This window comes from Gorilla gorilla, chromosome 19 (assembly GCF_029281585.2).
Source record: "Gorilla gorilla gorilla isolate KB3781 chromosome 19, NHGRI_mGorGor1-v2.1_pri, whole genome shotgun sequence".
Classification (NCBI taxonomy): Eukaryota; Metazoa; Chordata; class Mammalia; order Primates; family Hominidae; genus Gorilla; species Gorilla gorilla.
In genome coordinates, this window is record NC_073243.2 from 109412764 (window position 1) to 109439374 (window position 26611).

The window sequence follows — 26611 nt, forward strand, 5'->3', positions numbered from 1 at the left end:
AGAACTGACGTTCATCCTTGTGAAATGTTCCGTGCCTTCTCTGCTATGCCTTCCTTAAAGTAGAAGAGCCATGAGGACACTGCCTATGAGATGGCCATGACCCACTTGTCCAGCTGACACTTCTGAAACCCCTGTTTGCATGGAAGCTCCCCGGAATGCAGGTGCTGATGTGGTTCCCAGCTCCGCACCTTCAGAAGCACAGCCTGTTCCCTGCCCTCATCACTTGCCCTACCTGTGCACCCTCAGAGGAGTAACCCTGTCAGCACACTCCACATCTTCTGCTCTCGTGCCATATTGATCCCTTGAAGACCTCTAAACACAACATTGTAAGTCTGTCGCATTAAGTTCTTGTCCATTTCTTCATGAAACACATCAAATACCTGTTACGTTAGTGACGGGTGCTAGACTGCAGGAGGAACAGGAGCCTGTGCTTTTGACAGAGGCATCGCCAGAATGTCCCTGCATGCTCAAGCGAAGGCTGGTGCAGAGCTGAGGGCCTTGGGTGTGGTGGGGGGAGGCGCAGGAAGGACCCCACTTGCCCAAGCACCCACCCTGGGACCCCGGGCAGGGAAGCAGGATGTGGCTGTCCATGGAAGATGGGAGAAGCGTGGCTGGCAGGGAGAGGGGTGGCTTCCATGGTCCCTGGTGAGTGCAAGTGGCCATGACGGATGTGCTCCCGAGAGAAGCAGCAGAAAGCGTGCCTTTCCGTGCTGCCCCCAAACTTGCAGCTATGACCATGAGCTTGTACTGGACTTCCGTCCTGGCCTGGCTGGAAAAGAAAATGGCAACATTCCCCATGGGGCTGCGCAGCTTCCTCTGCTTCTGGCTGGCTTGGTGACCCTTCCAGAGCCCTGGTCCCAAACACTCCTCCTGCTTCTTTCACTTCGAAACAAGCTTGGAACTCATTGACCACAGGGAGCTGCTGCCAACCTGAGTGTGACCCTCACAACAGTATCCCGTACCAACAAAGATCAGACCTGACGTGAAATGAGGCTCTAGAGGAGAATCGCAGACCCAGAAAGAAGAATGTTAGAATTAGAGAAGATCTAAGTCAGAGATACTCTGGTGCTGGTTATAGGCAAGTTTTAAAATTCCTTATTATGATTTGGATCAATTAAGACCATTTTACGGATACACTTATGATAGAACTTGTTTTTAAAACACATGCTTTCTTACATTGTCAGATTCTCACTCAAAATAAAATGAATGAGTCAGATTGTTGCTCAGCCCCCAAAAAACAAAATAAAAACACGTCCTGCAATCAAATGGAAATGACGATATTATACCACCTAATAGTAGCGTGATAGCTGTGGGCAACCTCTCTGAGACCTGTCCCCAGACACCTGCACATCTGGACATTCTAGAAAAGTCAAGCGCACATGCACCCCACACATATACACATGTGTGCAGTCACACACAGCCTGCCCTGCACACCAGCATGTACTCGTGCACACACACACAAGTGCATGTAGACTCACAGGCAGGCCTAAAGACTGTACACAGCAAAGAGGATACTATCAAAGAGAACTTTCGGTGAGGTCTCTGTGTCAATAGAGTAACAATTTGGACACAAATTAAACAAAACTCAAGTATACGTTCCAACTAAAGTAAAAACAATATACTCTAATAGAAACACTAGAGGCCTCACTGCACGCCAGGAGGACAGGGGTCTCCCGGAGCTGCCCTTTAGCCTGGGACCCATGCATGTACAGGAGCAAGCCCCAGCTGGTGCTAACAGGAGGCTGAGGTTGTCCCATGCCTCCGGCCTGGTGTTGCCCTCTCTGGAGAGGAGGCCAGGAGAGGGGACACTGGCTAAGGATCTGGAGCAGATCAGTCCTGTGTCTGCTGAGCAGATGCTGGGACCATTCAGCAAAAGACTAGGAGAGGTTGTTGGCAATTTCAGAGAGCACTCTTCTGCAAGTACAGTCCAGTGTTAGCAGTGGGATGTGGGCACTGCAGTGGCTGGAGCAAAAACAGTTCTCTAAAGTTTCACTGCTCTTGGCGATGCATTCCATAAAGAGATTTAGAATGTTCCTAAACACCGCAAAGAATGTCCAGCAAAGGATGCAGGGCAGGGTGGTTGTGGGGAGCAAAGTCACCCACAGGTATGCAGTAGAGCCACGGCTGGCAATGGGGTGGCAAATGCAGCACCTGTGTCAGGGCCTCCTAGGGTGGCCGCCTGGCTTGCTGTGCTCCCCCAGAGCCTGAGGGGCCTCGACTTCCCATTGACCATAACACTCCTGAAAGAGGAAGCAAGACAAAGCCAGAACACTGGCCTGGATGCCTCTCGATGTACTTGGGAGAATTTGAAAAACAAAAGTGGAGGGACTGCTCTGGGTGAACAGAGGCATAACCACTCCCCGCTGTCCATCTGTGCTGGCCGGATTGCCACCCAGAGCTACAGGTGCAACTGCTCTCCAGGGGCCACTGGGGAACTCTGAGAAGCGACAGGGTACATCCTGGGGCTGAGGGTCCTCATTGGTGACAATGCCATTTCAGCCTTGAGTCACTCCCCTTAGCCCTCACCTTCCAAAATGGGAAGCCAATAATTAATTAATTGATTAATTTCAGGCATAGATTAGGTCAACAAAGAAGTGTAAGATTATTACTTTGTGACGTGAGAGTGAATGCTAAAAAATAAAGTCAGAATAACTGCAAACGCTGCCTCTAAAAAGCAGGACTTGAAGCTGCAGATGGCAGGGCAGGAAATTACACATTGTACTAAGCATTTTAGAACTACTTATCCATTTTAACATTTTTCTAAATGTATATATTACTTAGAAAAATATATATTTGTATACATGTAATTTCTTATGTAGGCATATAAAGAGCTTTCTAAACACTGTGGTAGCTGCTGTGTCTTCCTCTTTTTATTTCTTCCTTTTCCTTTCTTCCTTTCTCGCCTTCCTTTTCCTCCTTTATTTTCTTCCTTTCCTCCCTCCCTTCCTTCCTTCCCTCTTTCTTCCTTCAATTTTTCTCTTTTTTATTCCTTCCTTTTTCCTTCTTCCTCTTTTTTATCTCTCCTCCCTTCCTCCTTCCTCCCTTCCTCCTTCCTTCCCTTCTTTCCAGCTCAGAGCTGGGAGGATGGGCCCAGCCTCCTGCTGCCTCCCCTCCATCTGCTTATAACAGGGTCTAGTCTCCTTCTACAAACAGCAAAGCCCTCCTCTGTGGTTGCTCAGTGCTGTTTCCCTGTGCGGATAAACCACACTCTGCTTAGTCATCCTTCAGCAGACAGACACTCTTCACTCTCCAGCTATTGTGCAGAAAGCCACTAGCAGCGAAACTCAGAAACAGTATCGTCAGCAGAGGAGGCCAGATGCAAGATTTCCAAAGTACACAGGGTTTCATTCTGGGAAGACAGAAATTTCTAAAATTAGATTGCTGTGAAGGTTGCACTACTCTTTAAATATACCAAACATCATTGAACTGTACACTTAAAATAGATAAGTTTTCTGGTATGTTCATTATATCTCAACGAATCTTCTTTTAAAAAGTAAACCAAACTATTTTACTCCCTGCCTAAAGCCTGCGCAGGACATCTGGGCTGATTCTGGTTTTTGCCTGTTACAAATAAAGCTGCTGTGGCTGTTGATATATAGGCTTCTGTGTGAAACATAAGAGTCTCTGGGACCAGCACCCATGAAGGCAATTGCTGGATTGTATGGTAGATGCATCTCCAGTTTTATAAGAAACTTCCAGACTGTTTTCCAGAATGGATGTAAGATTTTATATTCCCACCAACAATGTATGAGTGATCTGTTTCTCTGCCTTTTTGCGGTAGTACATATTGCTACTATTTTTAGATTTTTGCTACTCTGATAGATATATAGATCTCACTGTGGTTTTAATTTGCATTTCCTTGAAGATTAAACAGGTTAAAATCATTGTATGTGCTTTTTTTTTTTTACCATCTGTATTTTTTCTTTGAAAAACAGAAAATGCATTTGTGCTTTTCCCCCTAAATTCTAATTGGTTTGTGTTTGTGTTTTTGTTTTTTTTTTTGTCTCTGTTTTACTATTGTGTTTCTATGTATATTGTAAATATGAGTCCTTAATCAGATATGTGGTTTGCAAATATTTTCTCTCCATCTCTAATACATCTTTTTGTTATCTTAAGGGTCTTTCACAAGCAAAAGTTTTACATTTTGATGAAGTCCAGCTAATCAAGATTTTGCTTTTATGTATTGTGCTTTAGATATCTGATCTGAAAACTTTGCCAGGCCCTAGGTCTTGAAGACCTTATCCTATTATTCTCAAATTTTATAATTTTCCATTTTCCATTTAAGTCTGTGATTCATTTTTGGTTAATTTTTACATAAAGTGAACTTTTTTTTTTCCTTCATGGGTGTCTAATTGCTCCAGCTCCATTTGTTGAAAAGGCAAACTTTTCAACAAAGTTGAAACATTGAATTGTTTTGTGCCTTTGTCAAAAATAAATGGAGCATATTTGTGTGTGTCTATTTCTGGGTTTTCTGCTCTGTTCCATTGATCAAGGCCTATCCATCCACCAACATCACTCTATGTTGATTACTATAGCCATATAAATATCTTGAAATTGGGTATGCTGATTTCTCCCACTTGATTCTTCTTTTTCAAATTGTTTTAGCTACTCTAAGGCCCATGTCTTTCCATATATATTTTAGAATAAACTTGTCTATGTCTACAAAGCCTTGCTGGGATCTAATTTGCTTTTAAAATAAGATATCTATAACTCTTTTTGTTTGTTTTTTTTACTGAAAATATCATTAAAGTTTAGTTTGCTTTTATTAAACTTTCTTTTTCCTCAGACTTCAACATGCATTCATTCATTCCCTCAACTAGCTGTATTGAGCACCCACTGTGTGCTGGGAGCTGTGGAGGTCCTTTGGAATAGAACGATAAAAATACGTGTCTGCTTTTCTTAAGGAACACATGGTTTTGGGTTGATTGTTAACGTAAGAATTTATTTTACTAACTAAATATTATTTTAAATGTACATATCTATTTACTGAACCCTAAAATTTAACTTGCAAAACTGTTCTTGCTTTATTCTTGGGAGGCTGTGCCGCTGAAGAGTGCCAGCAAATGATCTGGGTGGAGCCTGGGTGGTTCACCCGGGTCAGGTCTAGTGAGGGCCCTTGGTGGGGCAGGGTGCCTGTGAGCAAGTGTTCCTGTCATTCTTGTTTATCTCCTTCATCACCCCGCCATGCCTTTTAGAAATAAAGATGAATAACCAAGAGTGAGTCATTCATTCATTCTCATATACGTTCATTTAATCAATGTTTGTCTAGTGCCCCCAACATGCCAGGCATGGAGTCAGGGGTTGGGCTGAGGCCAGAGAACCATCCCAACAGGAACCTGCAGCCCTGGCAGCTGCTGCCACAGAGCTTTGGGAGCCTCCTGGGCCTCTGCTGACCTCCAAGGGGAGAAATAAATGTGAAGTTTACAGGAGGAAGCCACCTGGAGAGCCCCGGCCTGGCGGGGAGCCTGGCTGCAGGCAGAGAGGCAAGGGCTGCAAACACATCACCTTCTAACTACTGACCAGGGCTGGAGTCCACAGGCCGAAGCAGCTCCACAGGGTGGTCAGGCACATCAGCAGAGGGAGGGCTGGATTTGTGTCACTTTCCAGGAAACAGCACCCTCCTCCCTGCCTGAGTTCTGAGCACAGCGAGGAATAGAATCAAATATGCAGACCTCGTGTCTCAGTTCGTTTGCATTGCTATAAAGGAATACCTGAGACTGGTAATTTAACAAGAAAAAATGTTTATTTTGGTTCTTGGTTTTCAGGCTGTACAGGAAGTGTGGTGCCGGCATCTGCTTCTGGCAAGGCCTCCAGAAGTTTCCAATCACAGCAGAAGGCAATGGGGGATCAGGCATGTCACAGGGCAACAGTGGGAACAAGAGAGAGAAGAGGGAGTCCCAGTTCTCCTGTGAACTCATGACCACTCGTTACTGTGCCAAGCAGTTCATGAGGACTTTGCATCCATGGCCTCGACACCTCCCATGAGGTCCACCTCTAATACTGGAGGCCACTCTGCATCCATGACCTCAACACCTGCCATGAGGCCCGTCTCTAATACTGGAGGCCACATGTCAGCATGAGATTTGGAGGGAACACACATCCAAACACATCACCTTCTAACTACTGACCAAGGCCAGCCCCGATGGCCTCCCACTGTGCTGGGGCTCTCAGCAGATTTGTATTTGCAAAGATCCAGCTTCTTCTGGCCACAGTGAAGAGAACTAGGCAGAACTGGTTGTTTCTGGAAGGAGCATACGGGCCAGAAAGGCCCTGTGTTCTACGCTGAGAATGAGAGGAGATGTGGAAGGGGAAAGGGCCTGCTAGGAACCTGGAGTCCAGCCGAGCACTGAAGGCCAGCCTTCCCCTCTGCCTCCGACTGCGCTTTCCAGGCTATATTCTTTATACCACAAACACTCTGGAATGAGAAAATGTCAAATGGCATGTAGAAGCACGTCTTTTCCCGTAGACGCATGTGGGTGATGGCGTGCAGCCACACTGTGCCCAGCACACCCAGGCTTGTCCTTTGCCTCCAGAGTGCACCCCTTCCCCTCATGCACCACCATGAGCAAAGTGGGAACCAGGCCCTGGGCTCGGAGAGGAAGTGGAGGGAGGGCCAGGGCTGGGACAGCCTCCACAGGATGCTCAGGACAGGGGCACAAATACATGCGTGCAAGTGGAATTCCCTTTAAGGCTAAATGGCAATTCCAAGACATGCTTGGATTTTTTAAAAGTGGGGGAATTGAGACGAGAAAAGAGACATTAAAAATAAAATATTCTAAGAAAGGTGTTTTATTTAAATGAATCCCAAATTAGCACATTATACTTCAGTGCATATGCCACTTTTATAAAAAGCTACTATTTAAATTGTCAAAATACAAAATATTTCACATGATGAAAAAATAGAGTAATATAATCCCATGTAACCAGTATTCCAAGGTAAGAATTGTTAACATTTTGCTACAGTTACTTCAGATCTAGTTTTCAGAAATAAAATATGACTAATAGCTTAAGTCCTCCTCCCATGCCCACTCTCCCTCTTTAAAGATTCCTCGGGCCTGAGATGCGTGGGAGACTTTTGTTGCCATGGTGACGCTGCAGCTCTTCCACCCCCACGCCTGTAGACACCATAAAATGTTGCTGTTTGTTTTTAAATTCCATTGTCAGCATCATCCTTCTGTATCCCCGCCCCCAAGGTTACACTTTTAGGAGGCACTCAAGTTGGTACAAGTAGAATGACTTCATCCCCTTTCGCCCCAGGGGACATTCTGTTCCCTGAAATATGCCACGAATTCTTTATCCAGGCCTGGAGTGGTGGCCGTGGAGAAGGCTTGCAGTCTTGCACTCCTGCAAACCATGCTCCAGGGCTGCCTCGTCCCCGCTTCCCCAGCACCTGTGTGCTGGGTGCCAGGGAGCACGCACCTTCTGCGCTTTCAGATGCGGCCAAATGTCTCCCGAATCTCTCTATAGAAATTTAGGCTGCACCGCAGGGAGAGTTTGAACAGTGCACACCCTAGGCCTTGCTGGGTGCCATCGATTGGTGTGAAGTGGCATCTGCTGTTGTCTAGAGATAGACAACCAGTGAATGTGCGCATTCTCAGGCGTCTCCTCTGCGTGGAGGGCTGCCCCATCCCTGCCCCTTTATTTCCCTGGGTGCCTCGTCTTCACCCATTGGCAGTCAGAATTCCTCCTGGTGCTGTAGAACAGTCTCTGTTATTTACATGTGCGGCAAATATCTTCTCCCCCGTTGGGGTTAGCAGTTTATGTTTTGTCCAAGAGAAGTTTTTACTTTTAACACACTCAAATGTATCCATTTTTAAAATTTCTGCATTCCCAGCCATATTAAAAAATAAAAATAAAAAGCAAAGAAAGCAAAACCCAACCCTCCCCTCCCGCTGCCTATACACTCCAGGTGTGTAGGATCCTGCAGAAGGATTTGGGAAGGAGGAGTTCGGTGTGTGCCTGGCCATGTGCTGCCGAGCCCCTGGTCAGGGCTAGCTGTTTCGGGCACACACGCCGAATTTACAGTTGGCAAAGGGTATTCAACACGGCCTCAAGACAAACGCTCTTTAGAGCCTCGCTGGTTGGATTAAAATAATTGTAAAAACACTCGAGGAATTATTTTCTTTTCTCCAGTGTTTCCTGCGAGCGAGGAGTCCTATCTGCTTTCGTCGGGACGGAGCTGACCCCTGCACTCTTCGCAGCCTCCTGGGTGACCGCACACCCCGCCACCCGCACCCCGCACCCCCGCCGAGGCCAGCACCGAGGTGCGCTCTGGTGTCTAAATAGAAGATTGCAGAGCCACGGAGGAGCTGCTGGAGGGACGGAGGGTTGAGGGAGCTAAGTTCTGCTGAAGACTGTGTTGTAAAACACATTTAAAAGACAAAACAAAAACAAAACAAAGCCCTGACAACTCCACTTGACCAGAACAGCTTCAGCGAGACGCGCCGACCTCTCCGGGAAGCGCGAGTGCGCGCGTGTCTGCGTCTCTGTGCGGATCTGGGCCTGCCGTGCGCGTGTGTGCAAAGGTGAAACGGCGGCGGAGTTTCAAACATTTCATCTTCGAACCATCTCCTGTTGAGGAACTAAGGCTGCCAGGTCGTTGCTGATTTTGAAGAGGGTCTCTTTCAACTGCGATCCCTTTAAGGAACTCGGCTCTGTCCATTTCCAAGGAATGTCCCTTTTCCTCACTCTCCAGACGCTGCAGGCTCCCCGCGCTGCGCTCACTCCCAGGCTGGAGCCGCAGCTGGCGGGACGCGCCGTTTCCAGGGTATGCCGGGTGAGAGCCGCCCACGAGCGGCCCAGCGTGGCGGACCTCGGCCTTGAGCCGCGCGGACGCCTGGCCACGAGGGGCTCCCGACCCGGGCGGGGAGAGGTGCGACCTGGGGGGAGGGGGCGGGGCGCGTAGGAAGGAGGAGGAGAGAGAAAAGGGCGAAGCCAGCGCGAGATTAGGAAAGAGAGGAGAATAGAGACGGAGTCGGCGAGATGCTGGAGAATTCAGGATTGCGGGCACCCTGAGCGGGAGAGAAACTTCAGGAAGCACGTCGGAGGCGGGGCATCTGTGGGAGGAAGGCAAATTTTGCAGAGCGCTAAAGGAAGCCGGGAGGGACAAGTTAGCCACGGGGAGACCTCCCAGAAATCCGGAGCTAAAAACAGGGCAGTTAAGTAAGCAAGAGCTGGTTAGCTGAATACGAGGTCCCTAGAATGTAAATTATAAATAAATAAGAAAGAAAGAAACGAAAGAAAAAGAAAAGAGCGCGCGCAGGGTCCCGGGTCCAGGCGCTCAGAGCAGCCCGGGCGGGGGCCCTCCCGGCCCACAGTAGCCGCCGCCCCGAGTCCCTGAAGTGGCGCCCGCGTGGCTACTCGGGGATCTCCCAGGCCTCGGGGGCCCATTTGAAAACCTCGAGAGGCCTTGCACATCCTGCCAGGACTGGAGCTTTGGGGACCTTTCAGTCTCCCATGGATGCTCCTCTGCACGTGTTTTCCAGGAAAACATTTAGGCCTCGGAAGCGTCTTTGAGAGCCTAGAAATGCCGGTTGAGCGTAATATCCAGACCAACCTACTCACAGAGTACTAGACCTAGAAACGTCGTTTGAAAGAGATGTGGGTTCCATGTTGACTTAAATTTTGTTCCATTTATAACAACGCATTTGTTTTCAAAGAGAAGAAAAATTTCTTAGCCAAACTTCTCATGTCCCCGGCCCCCTGTTCCTGCCTCGCTCTCTCCCTCGACAAACGCGGGGAGCCCTGGAACGGGAGGGCCGGTGACCGTGAATACGGTAGCGATGTGATTCGATGCATTGAAACCACTTACATTTCCAATGTTACTTCTTTAAAGGAAACCCACATAAAAGTGTCTATTTCATCTTAATTGCCAAAAAAGTTTGCCACACCCCCGAACGGTAACTGTTTCCCCGCCAGACACCGAAAGCTCATAAGGAACCACAATGAGAAAGGATCAGGAATCGCTTAGGTTTTATTGAAATGCCTCGATGCCGTTTTTTCTTCTTCCCCGAATTAAGCCGCCGTGGGAGGAGGTGGGTCGCGCCCACCGTTGCTGGGACTCGGGCCGGCAGACACGGGCCACAGCGCCCCCTCGCCGCCCGCGCGCACGACTCCTGGCCTGCGTCGCCTCCTTCCGTCCCCGCGACACGGAGGACGGCGCCGAGCCCGGCGAGCGCCCCGGCCTTCTCAGTCGGCTGCGTTCCCGGAGAGACCCCGAGCCCGAGCCTCCGGGGCCGGCTGTTCCTCGCGCTCGGCCTCGCAGGAAATCCCCGCTCGCTGAAACTTGCGTGTCCACGTAGACTCGTTCTAAATTCTTTGGCTGTTGCAGGGACAATAAAGAAAAATAGAAACAGTGTTAATTTTTTCCCCACCTCCTAGGGCACACCTAGGAAAGGGGGCAGGGCCCACCATGAACCTGAAACTGCGCACCGCCTGGGTTACTGTGACCAGGGGTCGCGTTTGCAAAGCAGTTACTGGGTTTTCCCTGCGTGCCTGCTCATTCCCTCCCTCCAGCTCGGACGGCAACTGAAAAGCCTCAGAAGCCAAGTGCCGGGCCCTCCCCAGCGACCCCACAGGCCTGAGCACCCCCCATCGCCCTTAAGCAAAACATCCCAGGCCCTCCTCTTCGGGAGCCGCGGCCTTGCAGCCCTCGTGGCCCCGAGACCGAGTCCGGGCTGAGCCCGCCACCCTCTCAGGCAGCCTCGCCGGGACCGCCGCGCCAAAACTCCACGCTGGCAGCATGTTTTCTCATGATTGATTTTTTTTTTTTTTTTAAGAAGAAGAAGACCAAGCCAACTTTAACTTAAGAAAAGGGAAAGTGATTTTTTTCTTTAATATCAGAGAGCTTTAAAGCAAAACGGAGTTTATATATTTCAATAACAATGACGAGTGTAAGTTTTTAATGTCCCTGCGTAGGCATTTTAATTTGCTACAGTCACTACCAATAAAAACGGCATGTAGTAAGAGTCGACTGTTTAATAGTGCAAGGTAGACGGTTTTTATTAGTAACAGGCAGCAGCGGTATGGAAAATTTCGATTTCAGTGGAGGAGTATAATTGCTAAGGGGAAAATACACACAGGACGGGAAGAGGCCGTCTTCAAACTCCCAACACTGAGCTAAAGAGAGGGGAAGGGCAGGCGGCGTTTCTGGAGATGCACCCTGGGTGAGGGGACCCTCCCCGTCACTGCACGTGTCTGGTTAAATATTTAATTGATGTCAGAATCGACTGTATCCAGAGCAGACACTCCAGCTCCAAACTGAGGATGTTTGTATAATAACTGGCTGTTTTCTCTTCTGCCCCTGGCAGAGGTCCGGCGGGGGGAGGGGGGTGGGTCAAGGGAGGGGGAGGGAGGATGAGCCCCAAATGCTAATGAAACCACAGCGGGAACCGCTCTTTAGAAATGGAAATACTCCAGGCCAGTGCTCCCTGGTGATAAAAATTACACCCGATTTTTTTTTCATTTAAACTGATCTGATCGTAAAGGAACCCTAAAGGTTGCCATCTGATCTGCCAGTGTTTGTGTTTGCCATCCAGCGTGTGGGTCTCTCATTTACCCCTCTTCTTGGAGGAATTCCCTCCCAGGAAGCGGAAAAATGTCGCAGACTGTCGACGGCTTGCCCAACCCGGCTGCTTTCTCTCTCTCTCTGTTTTTCAGCTCTATAGTAATTGATTAAAAATATCTGTCCTGGACTGAATTAGGATGTCCCATATGGAGTCGCAGCAAGGTTGAAACCCCCCTCTGGGTCGTTGCAGGAGCCCCAGCCTGTGGGAACGGGGTGTCTGTGGGTGGAGGGAGAGGTGGTCGTGGGTGTGTGTGCGTGTGCGTGTGTTGAGATGGCCTGAAGAAGTTGTGTGCAGGATGGGGGTGTGGTTTGTAGGAAGAGTGGTGGGGGAGCAGTGTGGGCGAAGGGGTGGGTGGGATAACTGGTAAGGGGCGAGTGGCTCGGCTCGGGAGCTCCTGGCGGGAGGGGTAACGTGCCTGGACCGCGCCTACCGGGAGCGTCGCCCTGCCTGCTGGCTCAGGAGGAGCCATCCTCAAGCACAGCACTGCAGTTTGCAACTGGTTCCCTTGCACCTGGGGAAAGACAGCCTGATGCCGTGAGTGTTTCTCTTGCGCCCTGGACCAGACTGGCAACCCGGGCTCCGCTCCCTCCGCGCCGCTGCAGCCGCACCACAGGGAGGCCGCAACATGCCCTGCGTCCTGAGATCACTAAGGCCGCTCCGCAGGCTGCAGGGCCAGCAGGGGTGCAGGAGTCGGCTGCAGGCCTGAGCTGAGGCCCGCCCCAGGCCACTGCGCTCTCTCTTCTCCACCGCACCCACCCGAGACGGCTTCCGAGGACAGAGGCACCTGCTGGGTGGGTGCTCCCAATAGGCCAGCACAGACCTGACACTCTTCCATCCCCCTGAGCGCCCCCCATAGGCGACCCTTCGGAGTGGGCAGCCAGACGCCCTCTTCGGCCATCCCCGAGTGGAAAAGGGATGGAGAAGCGTGATGGGGAGCGGGTTCTAGGAAGCTGGGGTCCTAGGAACCCTCGCCAACCGCCTCGCTTCTGAGCCCCGCAAGGCAACCGCCCCCCTACTCCAGACGCGCGTCACCTGAGCTACCTGTAATGCCCACTGCACCGGCGGCGCCAGCCTGAGCTCCTGCCCGTTCCCGACGTGACTGGGAGGCTTCAGGTCCTGCCAGAGGCGGTTTGTCAGGTAACAATCATCCCCCCAGTGTTTTGACAACACAAATCTGAAAGAGGAGTCAACTTAGAAAAACAAAATAAAATAAAACTCTTTAGGGGACGGCGTCTTCTTAGCTGCAGCCCTGGCGGCATTCCCAACAGTGGAAAGTCGTAACGTTCAGGACCCCGGGGGTTGCGCTGCGGATTTGGGGGCAGAAAGCTCACCTCAGGGCCCTCCTGGCAATTCGCAACCAAGGCGCCCCGGATCCAGGTCCATGCTGGGCGGAGTGGACCGCGAGGGGTAGGCGACCAGACGCGAGGTCACGCAGGGAGCCTCGGGCCAGGAGGCAGAGCAGGTCCGGGACCGTGGAAGTGAGAGCCGCGCGCACTGCCCGGAGGAAGACCCGAGCCGCGGGCGCCACCATCCTGACCTCCCCACTTCCCTGCGACTTCCGGATTGGACACAGGGGCCGGGCCTCCTCGGGGTGCACAGCGGGGCAGGCTGTGAGTCCCCTAATTGGACCCGGCCAGGCCTGACCGCGGGCGGCCTCTGCCTAGTCCGTGCGGCTGGAGAAGGGGGTGGGGGCGGGGTAGTGGCTGGAAGGGGCGGGGGCCGGTCAGGGGCGAAGACGGTGGCCGGGGACGGTGGGAGCCGGCCGGAGCCGGGCAGAGGACGTGGCTCCGAGTGGATGGGAGTGGGAGGGGGTGCGCGCCGGGGCACGCAGCGCGGCCGGGCTGGGCTGCAGGTCCGCGAGCCGCGGGCTGGGGCCGGAGCTGCTAGAGAGGCGGCTGCGCCACAAAAGCCTGCCCGTCCCTCCCGCCGCCCGCCTCCGTCGCCTCCGCCCTCCCCCGCCTCCCTCCCGTCTCTCTGCCCCTCCCCCGGCCGCGGCCCGGAGGCTGCAGCGGGCGGAGCAGGGGAGGGGCGGGCCCCCGAATATGCAGATGAGCGCGTGATGGACAGCTGCGCGTTCCAATGTCCCTCGGAAACTCGAGCGCTCCTTCCTCAACTCCTCACTCCCGACTCCAGACTCCCCCAAACCCCGACCGCCGGCCTGGCGCGCGGCTGCGCCCACCGGCTCCGCGCTGCTGCCGCCGCCGCCGCCACCCCGCCGCCGCCCCGGCCCGCGGGCCGCCCAGGCTAGTACCCGGGCCGGCCTGCCTCCGCCCGCCGTCCGGGTGCCCGCCGCCGCGCCGCGCCCCGGCCGGGCGTGGATGGAGGGCGCCGCGCGCCCTGCCCGCTGCTCGGCGTGACGCGGGCCCCGCGCCCCGCGCCCACCATGTCCTACCCGCAGGGCTACCTGTACCAGGCGCCCGGCTCGCTGGCGCTCTACTCGTGCCCGGCCTACGGCGCGTCGGCTTTGGCGGCTCCGCGCAGCGAGGAGCTGGCGCGCTCGGCGTCGGGCTCGGCGTTCAGCCCCTACCCGGGCTCGGCGGCCTTCACGGCGCAGGCGGCCACCGGCTTCGGGAGCCCGCTGCAGTACTCGGCCGACGCCGCCGCCGCCGCCGCCGGCTTCCCGTCCTACATGGTAACCGGGCGCGGGCGGGACGCGGGACTCCTGGGCGCCGGGACCCAGACGGGGCGCAGGCGGAGCGGGGCTCGGGTTCGGCGGGCGGGGGCCGCCGGGAATGTGGCGCGGCCGGCGACTCAGGAGTCGCCGGCTCGGTTGGCCGCCCCGCAGGCTGAGCTGGGCCCCGGGTGGGGAGGGCAGGGCGGCCGGCGGGGACGTCCCTGAGCCCGGCCGGGACCCGCGCGCCCCCCGCGCGTCCCCTCGGCTCGCCGGCTGATTTTCTCTGAGAGCCTGGGAAGTGCATCTCCGCCGGGGCCGGGGTCTGGCGCCGTTTGTCCCTGGTTCCCGCACCGCAGCCTGGGGAGGCGTTGGGAGTGGGCTGTGTGCTCGCCTGCATTGGCGTGGGGCGCGAGGGTCCGCTTCACTGCGGCCTCTGGGCCGACGGCCGGGCGGTTCGCATTCACTCGCGGGGCTCAGGGCGGTGGGGGTCACCGAGTTAGGCCCGGGAGCCGAGCATTCAGCTGCGGCTCCCGAGTCCGGCCCGAGGCGCCCACGTTTCGGCCTTACTCTGTCCAGCGGACCATGCTTTCAAATATCGTGCTTGCGGGCGTGTGACCCGCTAAGGGCCGCCTGAGCCCTCCGTGGCCCGAGCGCAGCTCCTGCTCCGGCGACCTGGGGGCGGCTCGCGAGTCTCGAGGTTCCTGAGCTGGGCCAGGCCCGGGCCGCGGCGAAGCACGTTACGGGCGATTGAGGCCATTACGGGGTTGTCGCGACTGCCGGCCCTCGGCGGAATTTCTGGGCAGCGACGGAGTCGCTGGGGCCTTGGCGAAGGCTGCAAATGCCTCGAATTTAAACGTTAAAGGATGAATTAAAATGCTAATTACGGCGTATTTGAAGAATTCGAAACGGTGACTGGCTTCTGAGTTGCAAATTGGATTTGCCCAGCTTTAGAGCAGTGAATAGTGAATTGGGGGCTCTGGGGTGTTTTTTTAACCATATAAGGGCGGGGAAGAGGGAGTAGGGGGAGGCAGCCGCACTCCAAGCATCTGCAGAAATTTAGATATCAAAGAGCTACCTGTGGGCCTGTGTGCGCGCACGTGCAAGGGTTTGTGTACATTGCCAGGAGCGGCTCCGGAACACTTACGGGAAGATGGGTCATTTTAGGAAAGTGAAATAGTTCAAAAATTCGAGAATAAAACTGCGGTACTTTTTGTGATCAACAGCTGGTCCCGAATCACACTGCGTTTTCATGCTCTTTTGCGGCGGGAAGCGCAGCCCCAGAGCCAGACTCACGGGGGGAACGGTGGCCGTGGGCGGGCGGAGGGGTGGCATCCTCTGGTTGGTTGCCCGCGGGGTCTCCGCATACTCCACTCACAGGCTCTTGTTGGTTCCAGGGCGCACCGTACGACGCGCACACCACCGGCATGACCGGCGCCATCAGCTACCACCCGTACGGCAGCGCGGCCTACCCGTACCAGCTCAACGACCCCGCGTACCGCAAGAACGCCACGCGGGACGCCACGGCCACTCTCAAAGCCTGGCTCAACGAGCACCGCAAGAACCCCTACCCCACCAAGGGCGAGAAGATCATGCTAGCCATCATCACCAAGATGACCCTCACCCAGGTCTCCACCTGGTTCGCCAACGCGCGCCGGCGCCTCAAGAAGGAGAACAAGATGACCTGGGCCCCGAGAAACAAAAGCGAAGATGAGGACGAGGACGAGGGCGACGCGACCAGAAGCAAGGACGAGAGTCCCGACAAGGCGCAGGAGGGCACAGAGACCTCGGTGGAGGACGAAGGTGAGCGGGCAGCGGCCGGCGCAAGGTCTCTGGGCGCTTCTTCCCAGGCGGGGCGCAGAGCTAAGGCGGGGAGGACGTTGCCCGCCGGATACCCCAGGTCCGGGCCGGAGCCCCAGCCGCACCACATTGCTCTGGGGTCGCCGGGATTTGAGCGAGCGATTCCTCGGGCGCTTCCCGGGGAGGTCAGGCTCCGCCTGTCACGTGGCCGGGTGGGGGCGAGGTGAGGGGTCCCGTGGGGAGGGCCCAGTGCCGCAGAACAGGGGGCGGAGGGGGCTCCAGGTGCCTGTGCTGTCCCCTCGTGCCACCCACCGTGCCCGCGCCCCCACAGGGATCAGCCTGCACGTGGACTCGCTCACGGATCACTCGTGCTCGGCCGAGTCGGACGGGGAGAAGCTTCCGTGCCGCGCCGGGGACCCCCTGTGCGAATCGGGCTCGGAGTGCAAGGACAAATATGACGACCTGGAGGACGACGAGGACGACGACGAGGAGGGCGAGCGGGGCCTGGCGCCGCCCAAGCCCGTGACCTCGTCGCCGCTTACCGGCTTGGAGGCGCCGCTGCTGAGCCCCCCGCCCGAGGCCGCGCCCCGCGGTGGCCGCAAGACGCCCCAGGGCAGCCGGACGTCTCCGGGCGCGCCGCCCCCCGCCAGCAAGCCCAAGCTGTGGTCGCTGGCCGAGATCGCCACGTCGGACCTCAAGCAGCCGAGCCTGGGCCCGGGCTGCGGGCCACCGGGGCTGCCCGCGGCCGCCGCGCCGGCCTCAACCGGGGCACCGCCAGGAGGCTCGCCCTACCCTGCCTCGCCGCTGCTGGGCCGCCCCCTCTACTACACGTCGCCCTTCTACGGCAACTACACAAACTACGGGAACTTGAACGCGGCGCTGCAGGGCCAGGGTCTCCTGCGGTACAACTCTGCGGCCGCGGCCCCCGGCGAGGCCCTGCACACCGCGCCAAAGGCGGCCAGCGACGCGGGCAAGGCGGGCGCGCACCCGCTCGAGTCCCACTACCGGTCCCCGGGCGGCGGCTACGAGCTCAAGAAAGGTAGGCAGCCCGCGGCCGGGGGCGCCCGGGAGGGGAGGGAGAGCCAGCCCCGGGGAGGCGGAGCGCCCGGGAGACCCAAGGGAGGGTCCAGGAAGAAGATCCAGGGGGCCACTCCTGGGACCCAGAATTAGCAGAGTGAGGGCGGAGGGCGAGATGGAAGCCAAAGAAGGTGTGGCCCTCTTTTTAGACTTGCCCTGTTATTATTTAATTTTACTTAATTTACTGTTATTTTGACTGTTACTATTACTATCGTGGCTGTCTTAGTTTCGGCAAACCCAGATTGCCACGAAATTCAAATTACAGCGTGTCGCCCTAATGAGCCTGGGTGTGTTTCGGTGTCTTGTTAAGGAGTCAGAGTTGAATCCGCTTTTCTGCCGTTGGCTAGAAGCAAACAGAACGTTCCAGTTACTCTCAGAGGCGTTTTGTCTTCAAAAGATAAAATCAAATGTTTTTTCCGCTTTTTGTTGTTGTCGTTGTTCGGAAAGAAAACCGTTTTTTCCCCTGTGCTATGTTGCCTGTGTTGCTCCTAAGTCAGGCTACCCGAAAGAGGAGTTCAAGGGAGGAAAGTTAAGAACTAGGGAACATCACCAAAAGTCGTCTCAGATAGCGGCCCTGGAGACAGTCGGTTTCCCAAACTGCTGTTTGCCTGGGAGTGGAGGATGGTGGGTGCACGGTAGTCTGCGCAGCCAGCAGGCTGTGGGGTCGGTTCTGACTAACTGCCCACTCCCCTGACAGATGCCAGCGAGGGCTGCACCGTGGTTGGCGGGGGCGTCCAGCCCTACCTATAGAAGGGCCGAGCACAGCAATGCAAGTAAGTGGGCACCCTGGTGCTTCCCAGATCCTCTGGAGCCTCCCAGCACCAACTTGTTTAATGTGTTTTTCTTGCTTCTGGTCATGGGGTTAGAAGACAGAGCATTTCAATCTTGTCCAGCTTTTCTTTCCTTAAGGGGGAAACTATATTTTCTGTTTTATAGATTCCCTCTTTTTGGCACAAGTTCTATCACTCCTTTACCTAGGGAAGGAAAAAATATATATATATATATGTGTGTGTGTGTGTAATATATATATGTATATATATAGTACATGTATATATATAGTACATGTGTATATATATATTACACACTACTGTTGTTTTCTTTTGAAACAATAGATTATTAAAATCTGGGCATTTATATGCAATTTAGAGCCATTTTTACTATGCTAGACACATAATAGACACATGCTTTGATGAGCTTGGGCTACCAAAACTTGGAGTAGCAAAAACCTTTATAGATGATGTTTGCAAAATAAGACTGAAGAGACACGAGGCGTACTAGTCTTTTATCAGCCCTGCCCAACCTCCCCTCCACCCATGTCCAAGTGGACAGGACTCTGACATTCTCCCGGGGCTCACAACAGTATCTCAAAAAATATGTTGCTTTGCAACGAGTCAGAATTACTAATCATAGATCTTGAAGATAAGAAAGATTTGGAACCACTTCAGATCAACTCGTTTTTATGATGGTGTTGGTGTGGAACTGAAAAATTGGGGATGATTTGGTTTTTTCCTTGGTCCACAGGTAGGTGTCACAATTGCTTTGAAAAAAAAAAAAAAAGTCAGCAGGCCATTCTCTCTTCCCAAGCTCATAAACTTACAGATACAACAAACAGATGTCTAAATCCACACCACATCTTGTGCCACTGTAAAAGACAAGGATCCACACAGCACTGTCAGCCCACAGACTCTAACGATTGGAACAGACTATTGTTGGACATATGTGAATTTGTTGGTATAGTATAGCTTCCCCGATGTATGTGTGACTTTTGAAAACAATCTGTTTTTCTCAGGATATCTTGAATTGATCACTTCATTGCCACGGTATGTATTCTATAGGTGTGATAGGATTTACTGTAAAGTTTATTTGTAAAAGATGTACACAGTAGAAATAAAACGTGATGGAAGAACTTGAGTACTTCAGAAGTGGAAACAAATTTGATATTTATTTTTATAATGATATAAAGCTTCTAGTAATTTATGCAAGTTGTATTGCAATGGAATCTAAACTTTTTGTAAATAAATTCTGCCTGGTTTTTATTTGAACATTGCTGGTTATACAATCTTTGTTGGTTGTTTAACACGAATTCTTTACTAATTTATATCTTAAATTGTAAATAAAAACAGACTAGTCTACAATAATATGGTGTTTGGGGCTTATTTTTCTGAGAAGAATGATTTGGGGTAGAGCTCTAGTGAATAACCTCCAGGTGATCTGACCTCACCTTTTTAATGAAAACCTGTGTGAAATAAACTCTGCTTTCTCTCCTGAGCATTGAAAAAAAAAAAAAAAAAAAAGGCAGATGGAAGAGACGTATATAATCGGGAGAAACATGTGCTGTAGATGATTTCTATACAGGTATTGCAAAAAAAAAAAAACAAAAAACATAAGATTTTTGTGCCCTGAGTATGCTAATTACTTGTTAGTGTAAATTTTTAAAACTTGGCAAAATAAAATGATCTGACACTCTATGCATTTTATATTTATTTCTGATGCTGGCTTCTTGAACCTCCTCAGTAAACCAAACTGGAGAATAATATTGATAATGGAGAGTCGCACCCCCCCACCAATAAATTACTGATGGAAATAATTGTTTTTTTAAAGCCCGAATTATCCAAATTGGCCTAATTATTCAAATTTATGGAAGGATTTCTTAACTCTCCTTTTCCTATAATGCACATTAAACCTAGGGTGAGGATCTGGGGGAGGGACTTACTTTCCTTTCAGTGGCTCTTACTCTTACCCTGGGGGAAAAGAAAACCTTTAAACAACCTTACACTACTGCCTCTTTATTGTGTTACTCACTTTCTAATTATAGGACAAGTCTAAAATTTGTAGTCAAGTAACATATCCCCTTTGATTAGTATCATAAAAGTAGCAAGCCTGTCACTTTAATTTTCAGCAAAATTATATGGATATCCATATAATATAATTTCAGAGAAGAAATGAACAATCATTTATTTCCTCTCGAAAGATAAATTGAGTGAATATAACTTACGGTTATAAAACAAGAATAATAGCTTCTTAGATTGCCCTTTAATCAATCATACACTTATTTTTCAAGAGGTTCATCTATTTTATTCCATGATTAATAATGTTGCAGCATGAGAGCATTATTGGATCCCAGCGGGGGAGGTCTGGGATGCTTTTAGCTGCTTTGGAATGGTCAGTTGGGGTTCATTATGGGCTGATATTGAACAATTTATAAAATCTTGTCTAAACATCTGCCAGCTCCGATAGGCCAATGTGTCTGAGGATGGGAAATTGCTGGACCAGTTGATATTGACAAACGGATCTCTCTCTAGTGGCTTTTTTTTGCCATAGAAATTAGTGGCCTCTTGCTGGGGTCTTGTTAGAAAGGGTATTTGAAAGTAATCTTAGATACTTGAGGCCAAGCCAGGGGACTGGTAACTGGACACAGAGCCATACCGATGGGAAGAAGTGATTGTGGTTTGACTGTGGAGAAGGGGGGCAGAACCAGGTTTCTGTTTTCTGTTATTTCTTATGTATTTTGTTAGTTTTAAATATTGAAGCATTTGGAGGTCAGACATAAAGTAAATCTCTGCGGTGGAGAACTATTTTTCTGTCTTCTCTGCCTCTCCTAGTAATAGATATGAACGTGTTTGGAGCTGAGCTATCTATTGGCAGGAGGAAAGAGTTTTCACATGGTAAGCTTTGCCTCTCTGGCAGTGTATCTGGAAACAAACACATCTGAGGTCTGGAGGGTAAAAGGGGGATTGAGTATATTTGCTTGTTTTGGTTTTAGAAATAAAACCTTCATAGACTTTTCATAGAGATAATGATTTTCCCCTTCAGGAAGCATTTTAGATTGTTGTCTGAAGGTCTTACGTAGCTTACTTTATTAATATTACCCATATTTCCTAAATCAGCAGGAAATAAATTGCACATGGCAGCAATGGCTCTGCTATATGTAATGTTATAACTAGAGTAATTGGATGACTTCTGTGAAAAGTATGAAAGTTAACAATATTTAACAAAATAAACACGGAAAGATCATGCACTCTAATGAAGATACAACATTTAAGGCAGTACATTTCTTAAGTGTGAGAGTAGAAAAGCTAAGCCAAAATTAACCTTTGCGCTTATGTTCAGGCATTGGAGCAGGGGTAAAAGCCGCCTCCCTTTGGAACGAGGAAGATTGTTTTACCTGAACATGCGATCCCTGTTCCCTTTCAACACACACACACACACACACACACACACACACGACTGCATTCTCTGGGAGGACATGCACATTTCAACTGGTGAAAACTCAAAGCAGCTCAGGAGATTAGCCAAGGCTAAGGAAGCTTCTTTGATGTTTATGTGCCCAACAAATTATTAAAGATTTCCATAACTTACCCACTCTGTCTCCTGACCTGAATTTCCTTCTAGAGAACTTGATTTCTAAAATATACACTAAGAACATAAAACCTGCAGGTGTTTAGAGGGATCTTTTTAAAGAAATGTAGAGTGATTTATGAGCTCCTCTCCATGCTGGTCATTGGAAAAGATGAACGAGGAAGGAAGGAGAGAGAAAGAGAGAGAGATCTTTCACTGGAGAGGGAAGCTAATGGGGTCTGAATTTTATTTTTGCTGTAAAATTTTCATAGTCAGAAATTACCTAGCCCTCCAAGATAGAAGTTTGCTGTTGTTGACTGAGGCCGGGGAGACGTCGGCAAAACGGGGCGACCAGGAGCAGATGGGCTTTGGGGCGGTGGCCTTGGCTTTGCTGCGGGTGCAGGCCTGGGCGCGCTCCCGGCTCCGCGGCCCGGCGCCCGCGTGGTGGATCCGCGACAGCCCTTCTGCTCTCCGCGGCCCAGGGTTTCCTTAGAGCTGATTTATCGGAATTCGCGCTTTAATCTCAGGTGGGCCCCGGGGGCCGGGCGCTGCCGAGAGCACCGGGGCGCTTGCCCGGCGGCCGGCGCGGGCGCTGCCTCCCGCGCCCGTCAAATGTCAACATTTGTTCCCAATAAAAGAGTTATTGTTTCTGCAAAGCTGCCCAGCAACTGCCTTTGAAACTTGAAAAGAACTTCATCCACCTTTGTCTGATGCGAGGAAGGAGGGGCGGGGAGCGGAGAGAGGAAGGGGGCTGGGTGCTAGGGGCCTAGAGGGGCAGCCTTGGGCCTGGGCTCAGGGTAGCCAGCCTGGGGTGCGCCTCCCCAGAACCCCCTCGCCGGGCCGCCGCGGATCTCATTCTGGAGTTGGGAGAGTGGGGGAAGAGGGCTCGGGGTTCCCTTGAGGCTCTCTTTAACTTATGTGTTTATTAGATCTCTGCGGATTCTGGGAGGCGAGAACCACTGCGAAGAAACACAAGGATGAAATAGCCACCTCCGAAGCCCGTGCGCGTTTTCGGATCATTTACAATTGCATTGAAATACTTATCAAGGAGGCTAAAAGTAAAGTGGACCCTTTGTTTTTTAACTACGGAGTAAATGTACATACTAAACTACCACTGTTACAGCCCAATTAAACAGACATCAATTTGGAAAAAAAAATTATTCCAAACCAATTTGTGGTCCACTCAGAGGCATTTTCAAATTTCAGTAACACTCTGAAGTGAATTATGAGAAAGTTTCATCCAAGTAACAATATACAATAATTATCACTATATAATTTTTCTTTAGTTGCCCAGTACCTTGAGAATCCCAAGGAAAACATTCATGTAGACTCAAAATTAAAATATAAATAGATATATTAAATATGTTTTAAACTGCTTTTACAAAAATACCATTTTAACTATTTTTTTTGAAAGCGTTAACCGAAGAGGCTATCTTGGGAACAATACACAACCGTCTGTGCTATGTGGATATTATGATTAACATCATTTGAATTTCTACAAATCGCAAGGGGGACATGTCCCTTTGATGTATTTTCAAACCTTTATGCAAGTGACAAATCCCTACAGATATTTTAAAGGCTAATTATAAGGAGAAGTAATCTATGACAATATAATTTTCCAGTTGCTGAAAATTACTATCTATTGGCCATAATGAAAGCACTCACTAGCCCTCCCCTTTGCTTGGGCTAGAATGCTACGAATCTGGTTTTCAACAATATGCACTTGGACCTCAGCCATTGATGGGTGGAAGAGAAAACACTTTGAGCCCCAGTTTTAGGAAGCAGACACCCCACTTGTATGCATCAGCCTCTCCCTTCAGCTGCATCCCTAGAAACAGATGGATGTGGCCTCAACCGGCACCTCTGTCCCCTCCACCCTTGGAACAGAGAATAGTCTTGTGTTTCCTACCGTGAAGGCAGAGTGTTCTCTCTCTTTCTAAGAAAGATAATAATTGAAGACACAATTTAGGAGGACTGTATTGCTAATACAATGAAGAAAGGAAATATCTGTTGTCTGTATTTGCGCAATCCCAGATAAAAGGAAAGAGGAAGAATTTTTTTTGTTTGTTTAACTCTGGCCCCATGATAATAAAAGTATTTTTAAAAGGTGTTCTAATGTTACTTTGTTCTATATGGAGCTGTAAATAAATGAAATATAATATTCTTAAAGAATTGACTATGAGATTTGGGGCTGCCTCCAATACAGACTCGATATTCACAGAAAATACCCAGAGGGAAGAAACAAAACACAATGCTACACAAGCACTCACATTTTTGTGGGGAGATAAATTGACAATTTATTGTGTGTGACTCCTGATCAATTATTAATCGTTAGTGTCAACAGCACGGTTATAATTACCTTGGGTTATTTTAGGGAATTTTTTTTCATTTATCTGATCTGGTAATTAGTTAATGCTCTTGAGTAATAAATTCACAGAAGAGCTCATAAGAGTCAAGACTCACCCCTACACCTCCCCTCCTTTTTGGTGACCTTTAAGGAAAAATACATTCACCCAATGGTTCTCAGAAATTCCCTCCTTGCCTCCATTCTAACAGTGGGCTTTTTTTTTTCTTCCTGCTATAAATAATGATTCCAGAGGAAAAGGGGAAAATGACAAATAGAGCACAGCTGGAATTAATAAGGCTGATCAAAGTTAGTGGGACTGAGACTGCTGGCAGCAGCCACAGGTCTGAGGCCCATAAAGGTGCCAGGAGTTCTTGCCTCTTCCCTCTAAGATCAAGAAAAAGGGCAAATCGAACGGTTTAACCCTTGACACCTTCTTACTGGGGAAAGGTGGGCTTCGGGGAGAACTTTTGTTTTTAGTCCTTACTAATAGCGGCGTTGCGGTCCGGCTCGGCCTGAGGCCGGGAAGGGCGCTGCGTGTTCGCCCAGAGCGAGTGCGGGTCCCGCGTGCACCCGGCTCTGCACCCAGCAAGGTGGGGCAGGACGCGGGTCCTCTTGGACCCTGAAAGGTTAGGAGGTGAGTGATCAGATTAGGTGGGGTCAAGGCAGCGTCCTGGGGAGTCGGGGGGCTGCCGGCCGGGTGCTCAGTAAGCTCGGAGGGGGCGAGGAGGTCTCAGCTCCAAGACAGGCTCCTCAGTCGCCGCTGTCGCCTTCCCAGTGCTGGAGACCCTGGGCCGAAGGTGCGGGAGCTGGAGGCGCAGGCCCGGCTGCCTGCCTGGTGCCCTGCCCGCGTTCTTCCCGGGGTTCCGGGCCACCTTCCACCCGGCCCACGTCCTTCCCCGCAGGCGCGTGCTCCCTGGGGAGTCTTGAGGGGCAGAAGCTGGCTCAAGCCCTTAAACGCCCACCCAGGGTTGGTTCCAGGCCTACGTGTTTTGCCTGAGCAGCTGCAATCATTTCTTCAGGGAACTGGGTTGCTCCCGGCTCTCCAGCCCCGGGACTGTCCGATTTGGGAAGGGCTCCTTCACCTGTAGGCCCATTTCTGCCCTGCAGTCTCCCCAAGCGCGGCGCTGCCGCTGACTGTCTGCTTAGTTGGTCACACGGAGACCCTAAAAGGCAAAGACCAAGGCCAGTCGGGAGAACCGAACAGTCGCAGGTCAGGGAACAGTCGCAGGAGACCGGGTGAGCCGGCTCCTGACCTCCGCCCCGGCGTGACCGCCCGCCTTCTGCGGCCCCAAGGTGGTGGCTGGGAGCCCTGGGCCGAGGCGCACCTGGAAAAGGAGGCAGCGACGGCCAGGGAGGCCGCAGACCGAGACCCTGAAGTCAGCCTGATGGGCAGGACGCCCCGCAAGCCACGACTGCCCCGGCGGCCCCAGACCCAGCCGCCTGTTCATGAGTTTTCGACGCCGCTTTTGCGACACGGTGCCCTGGAGCGGAAACCCAGTCGGGCCCTCCGAAGCCTCCTTATAGGGGAATGCAGCCAGGCTTCTGGGGATGGGTAGCCACCAACCGGCCCAGAAGAACCCGCGAGGACCCCCCAGCTCCCACTGGAGGCCCCGCTCCTGGCACCCCCAGCTCTGGTCCCGGGCTTCAGTCCCCTTCCTGGTCCTACCCTATACCCCGCGCCTGAAGCCGCAGCGGGGCCCATCGGGTTCCTCCCGCCCTGACCCCGGCCTCCCCCGACCTCTTGCCTCCCAGTCCCCCTGCTCCCGTGGTGGTCGGGACTCCTCCGTGGCTGGCCCCGGGTGCTCGCCTCGCTCCCTCGCCCTCAGCCTCAGGCCCGCAGCTCTGGACTCTGGGAACCGCGCGCGCAGGGTGAACAAAGCAGCGCCGCAGAGCGCCGGGAAACCGAAAGCGCCCGGTCCGGGTTCAGGACGATCGCGGGGTCCGGCGGCGACGGCGGCGGGGGTTCAGGGCCCCCGGGACCAGGGGAGGTGCCGAGCGCCCGGGTTCCTGCCACAGCTAGCCTTCCTCTCCTCCCCAGTCCCCCCGATCTCTTCTGTTTCGGGTCCTGCCTGCACACCGTATTTCTGCTGCGCTCGGCAGCAGAGCTCGAAAGCCCCAGGCCGGCCTGCCCAGCGCTTTTCCACCGCTCTGGCGGCAGCGTTCGGTCGGCGCGAGCCGTGTAGCCCCGATCTGTGGCCCCAGCGCCCAGGCGGGCAGTGGACACCGACGGGACCCCAGGCCGTACCCCCGGCACCGCCGCCGCCCCCAGGACCCGCACTGAGAACGACGTACGCGGCTGCCTTGCAGGCGACACCTCTGGGGACGCCCCTTGGGCACACGGAGCGAGGGCCGGAGGGCTCCGGGTGGGTTGCCGCGGTGTCTGCACCGCTCCTCGCGGGCCACTGGTCTGGGAAGTTTGTTCTCTTCTATAGGGAGTTTATGCGACAAGCCGGATTTTACAGGCCCTACAAAGCGCGTTGAGCCCCCTCGAAGCTCTCGGCGCCACCAGAACCCGCCGGAGGGCTGCCTGGAGGTGGTGATGGATCCAAGGGGACACAGCGGAGTCAGCGGCCGGGATGGAGGCGACGGAGACACGTCTGGTCGCCTGAGTCCCATCCCACAGTAGGCCTACCCGGCAGCCTGGGGAGTCAGAAGAGGGTCTCCAGCCACAGCCATTACCTCGCTCCTTCCTCTCCCCGGTCTCGGCGTCCAGGCCCATTGGCTTCACCCTCCGCGACCTCTGGCGGCCCTGACTGGGGCTCTGGGAGCGGGAGGTTCAGGTGGAGGGTCTCTGGAGCCACACATCTGGCCTCCTGCAGGTGGGGAGACGGTCCCGGAGGCACAGGAGGAGAGAGGCCCAAGCGTGCGGCT

The 26611-nt window shown here is 52.5% G+C and overlaps 2 protein-coding genes across 5 annotated transcripts; one reads left to right on the forward strand and one right to left on the reverse strand.

Moving 5' to 3' along the window:
• Positions 1–9955: 9955 nt before the first annotated feature.
• Positions 9956–13512, reverse strand: IRX2-DT (IRX2 divergent transcript). Of its 2 annotated transcripts, XM_019012901.4 has the most exons (3): positions 12899–13510; positions 12609–12741; positions 9956–10321 (listed from the first exon to the last, which is right to left on the reverse strand). In XM_019012901.4, the coding sequence occupies exons 1-3, from the start codon at positions 13096–13098 to the stop codon at positions 9974–9976; spliced, it is 681 nt and encodes a 226-aa protein (XP_018868446.3). In that variant the 5' UTR covers positions 13099–13510; the 3' UTR covers positions 9956–9973. The 2 variants fall into 2 exon arrangements, 1 of the variants encoding a protein (XP_018868446.3); XR_010131857.1 differs by lacking the exon at positions 12609–12741 and having other exon boundaries at positions 12899–13512.
• Positions 13513–13686: 174 nt separating this feature from the next.
• On the forward strand, positions 13687–23502 carry IRX2 (iroquois homeobox 2). 3 transcript variants are annotated; one of them, XM_031003537.3, is made up of 5 exons: positions 13687–14199; positions 15576–15981; positions 16310–17017; positions 17753–17828; positions 18577–19193. In XM_031003537.3, exons 1-4 carry the CDS (start codon positions 13951–13953, stop codon positions 17803–17805), a joined length of 1416 nt encoding a protein of 471 aa, XP_030859397.3. In that variant the 5' UTR covers positions 13687–13950; the 3' UTR covers positions 17806–17828; positions 18577–19193. The 3 variants fall into 3 exon arrangements, with proteins under 3 accessions (XP_030859397.3, XP_055222867.2, XP_055222868.2); XM_055366893.2 differs by lacking the exon at positions 18577–19193 and adding an exon at positions 22323–23502 and having other exon boundaries at positions 13722–14199; XM_055366892.2 differs by having other exon boundaries at positions 17753–19193.
• Positions 23503–26611: the final 3109 nt, after the last annotated feature.

What these genes read in the sequence shown, in the direction of transcription:
- IRX2-DT (XM_019012901.4), bottom strand. Translation starts at nt 13,098, where the DNA reads ATGGTGGCGCCCGCGGCTCGGGTCTTCCTCCGGGCAGTGCGCGCGGCT. An exon ending in ATTGCCAGGAGGGCCCTGAG is followed by an intron (nt 12,742 to 12,898) that starts GTGAGCTTTCTG and finishes CTCCTCTTTCAG; the next exon opens with ATTTGTGTTGTCAAAACACT. An exon ending in CGGTGCAGTGGGCATTACAG is followed by an intron (nt 10,322 to 12,608) that starts GTAGCTCAGGTG and finishes TCCCTGCAACAG; the next exon opens with CCAAAGAATTTAGAACGAGT.
- IRX2 (XM_055366892.2), top strand. Translation starts at nt 13,951, where the DNA reads ATGTCCTACCCGCAGGGCTACCTGTACCAGGCGCCCGGCTCGCTGGCG. An exon ending in GACCTCGGTGGAGGACGAAG is followed by an intron (nt 15,982 to 16,309) that starts GTGAGCGGGCAG and finishes GCGCCCCCACAG; the next exon opens with GGATCAGCCTGCACGTGGAC. An exon ending in CGGCTACGAGCTCAAGAAAG is followed by an intron (nt 17,018 to 17,752) that starts GTAGGCAGCCCG and finishes CTCCCCTGACAG; the next exon opens with ATGCCAGCGAGGGCTGCACC.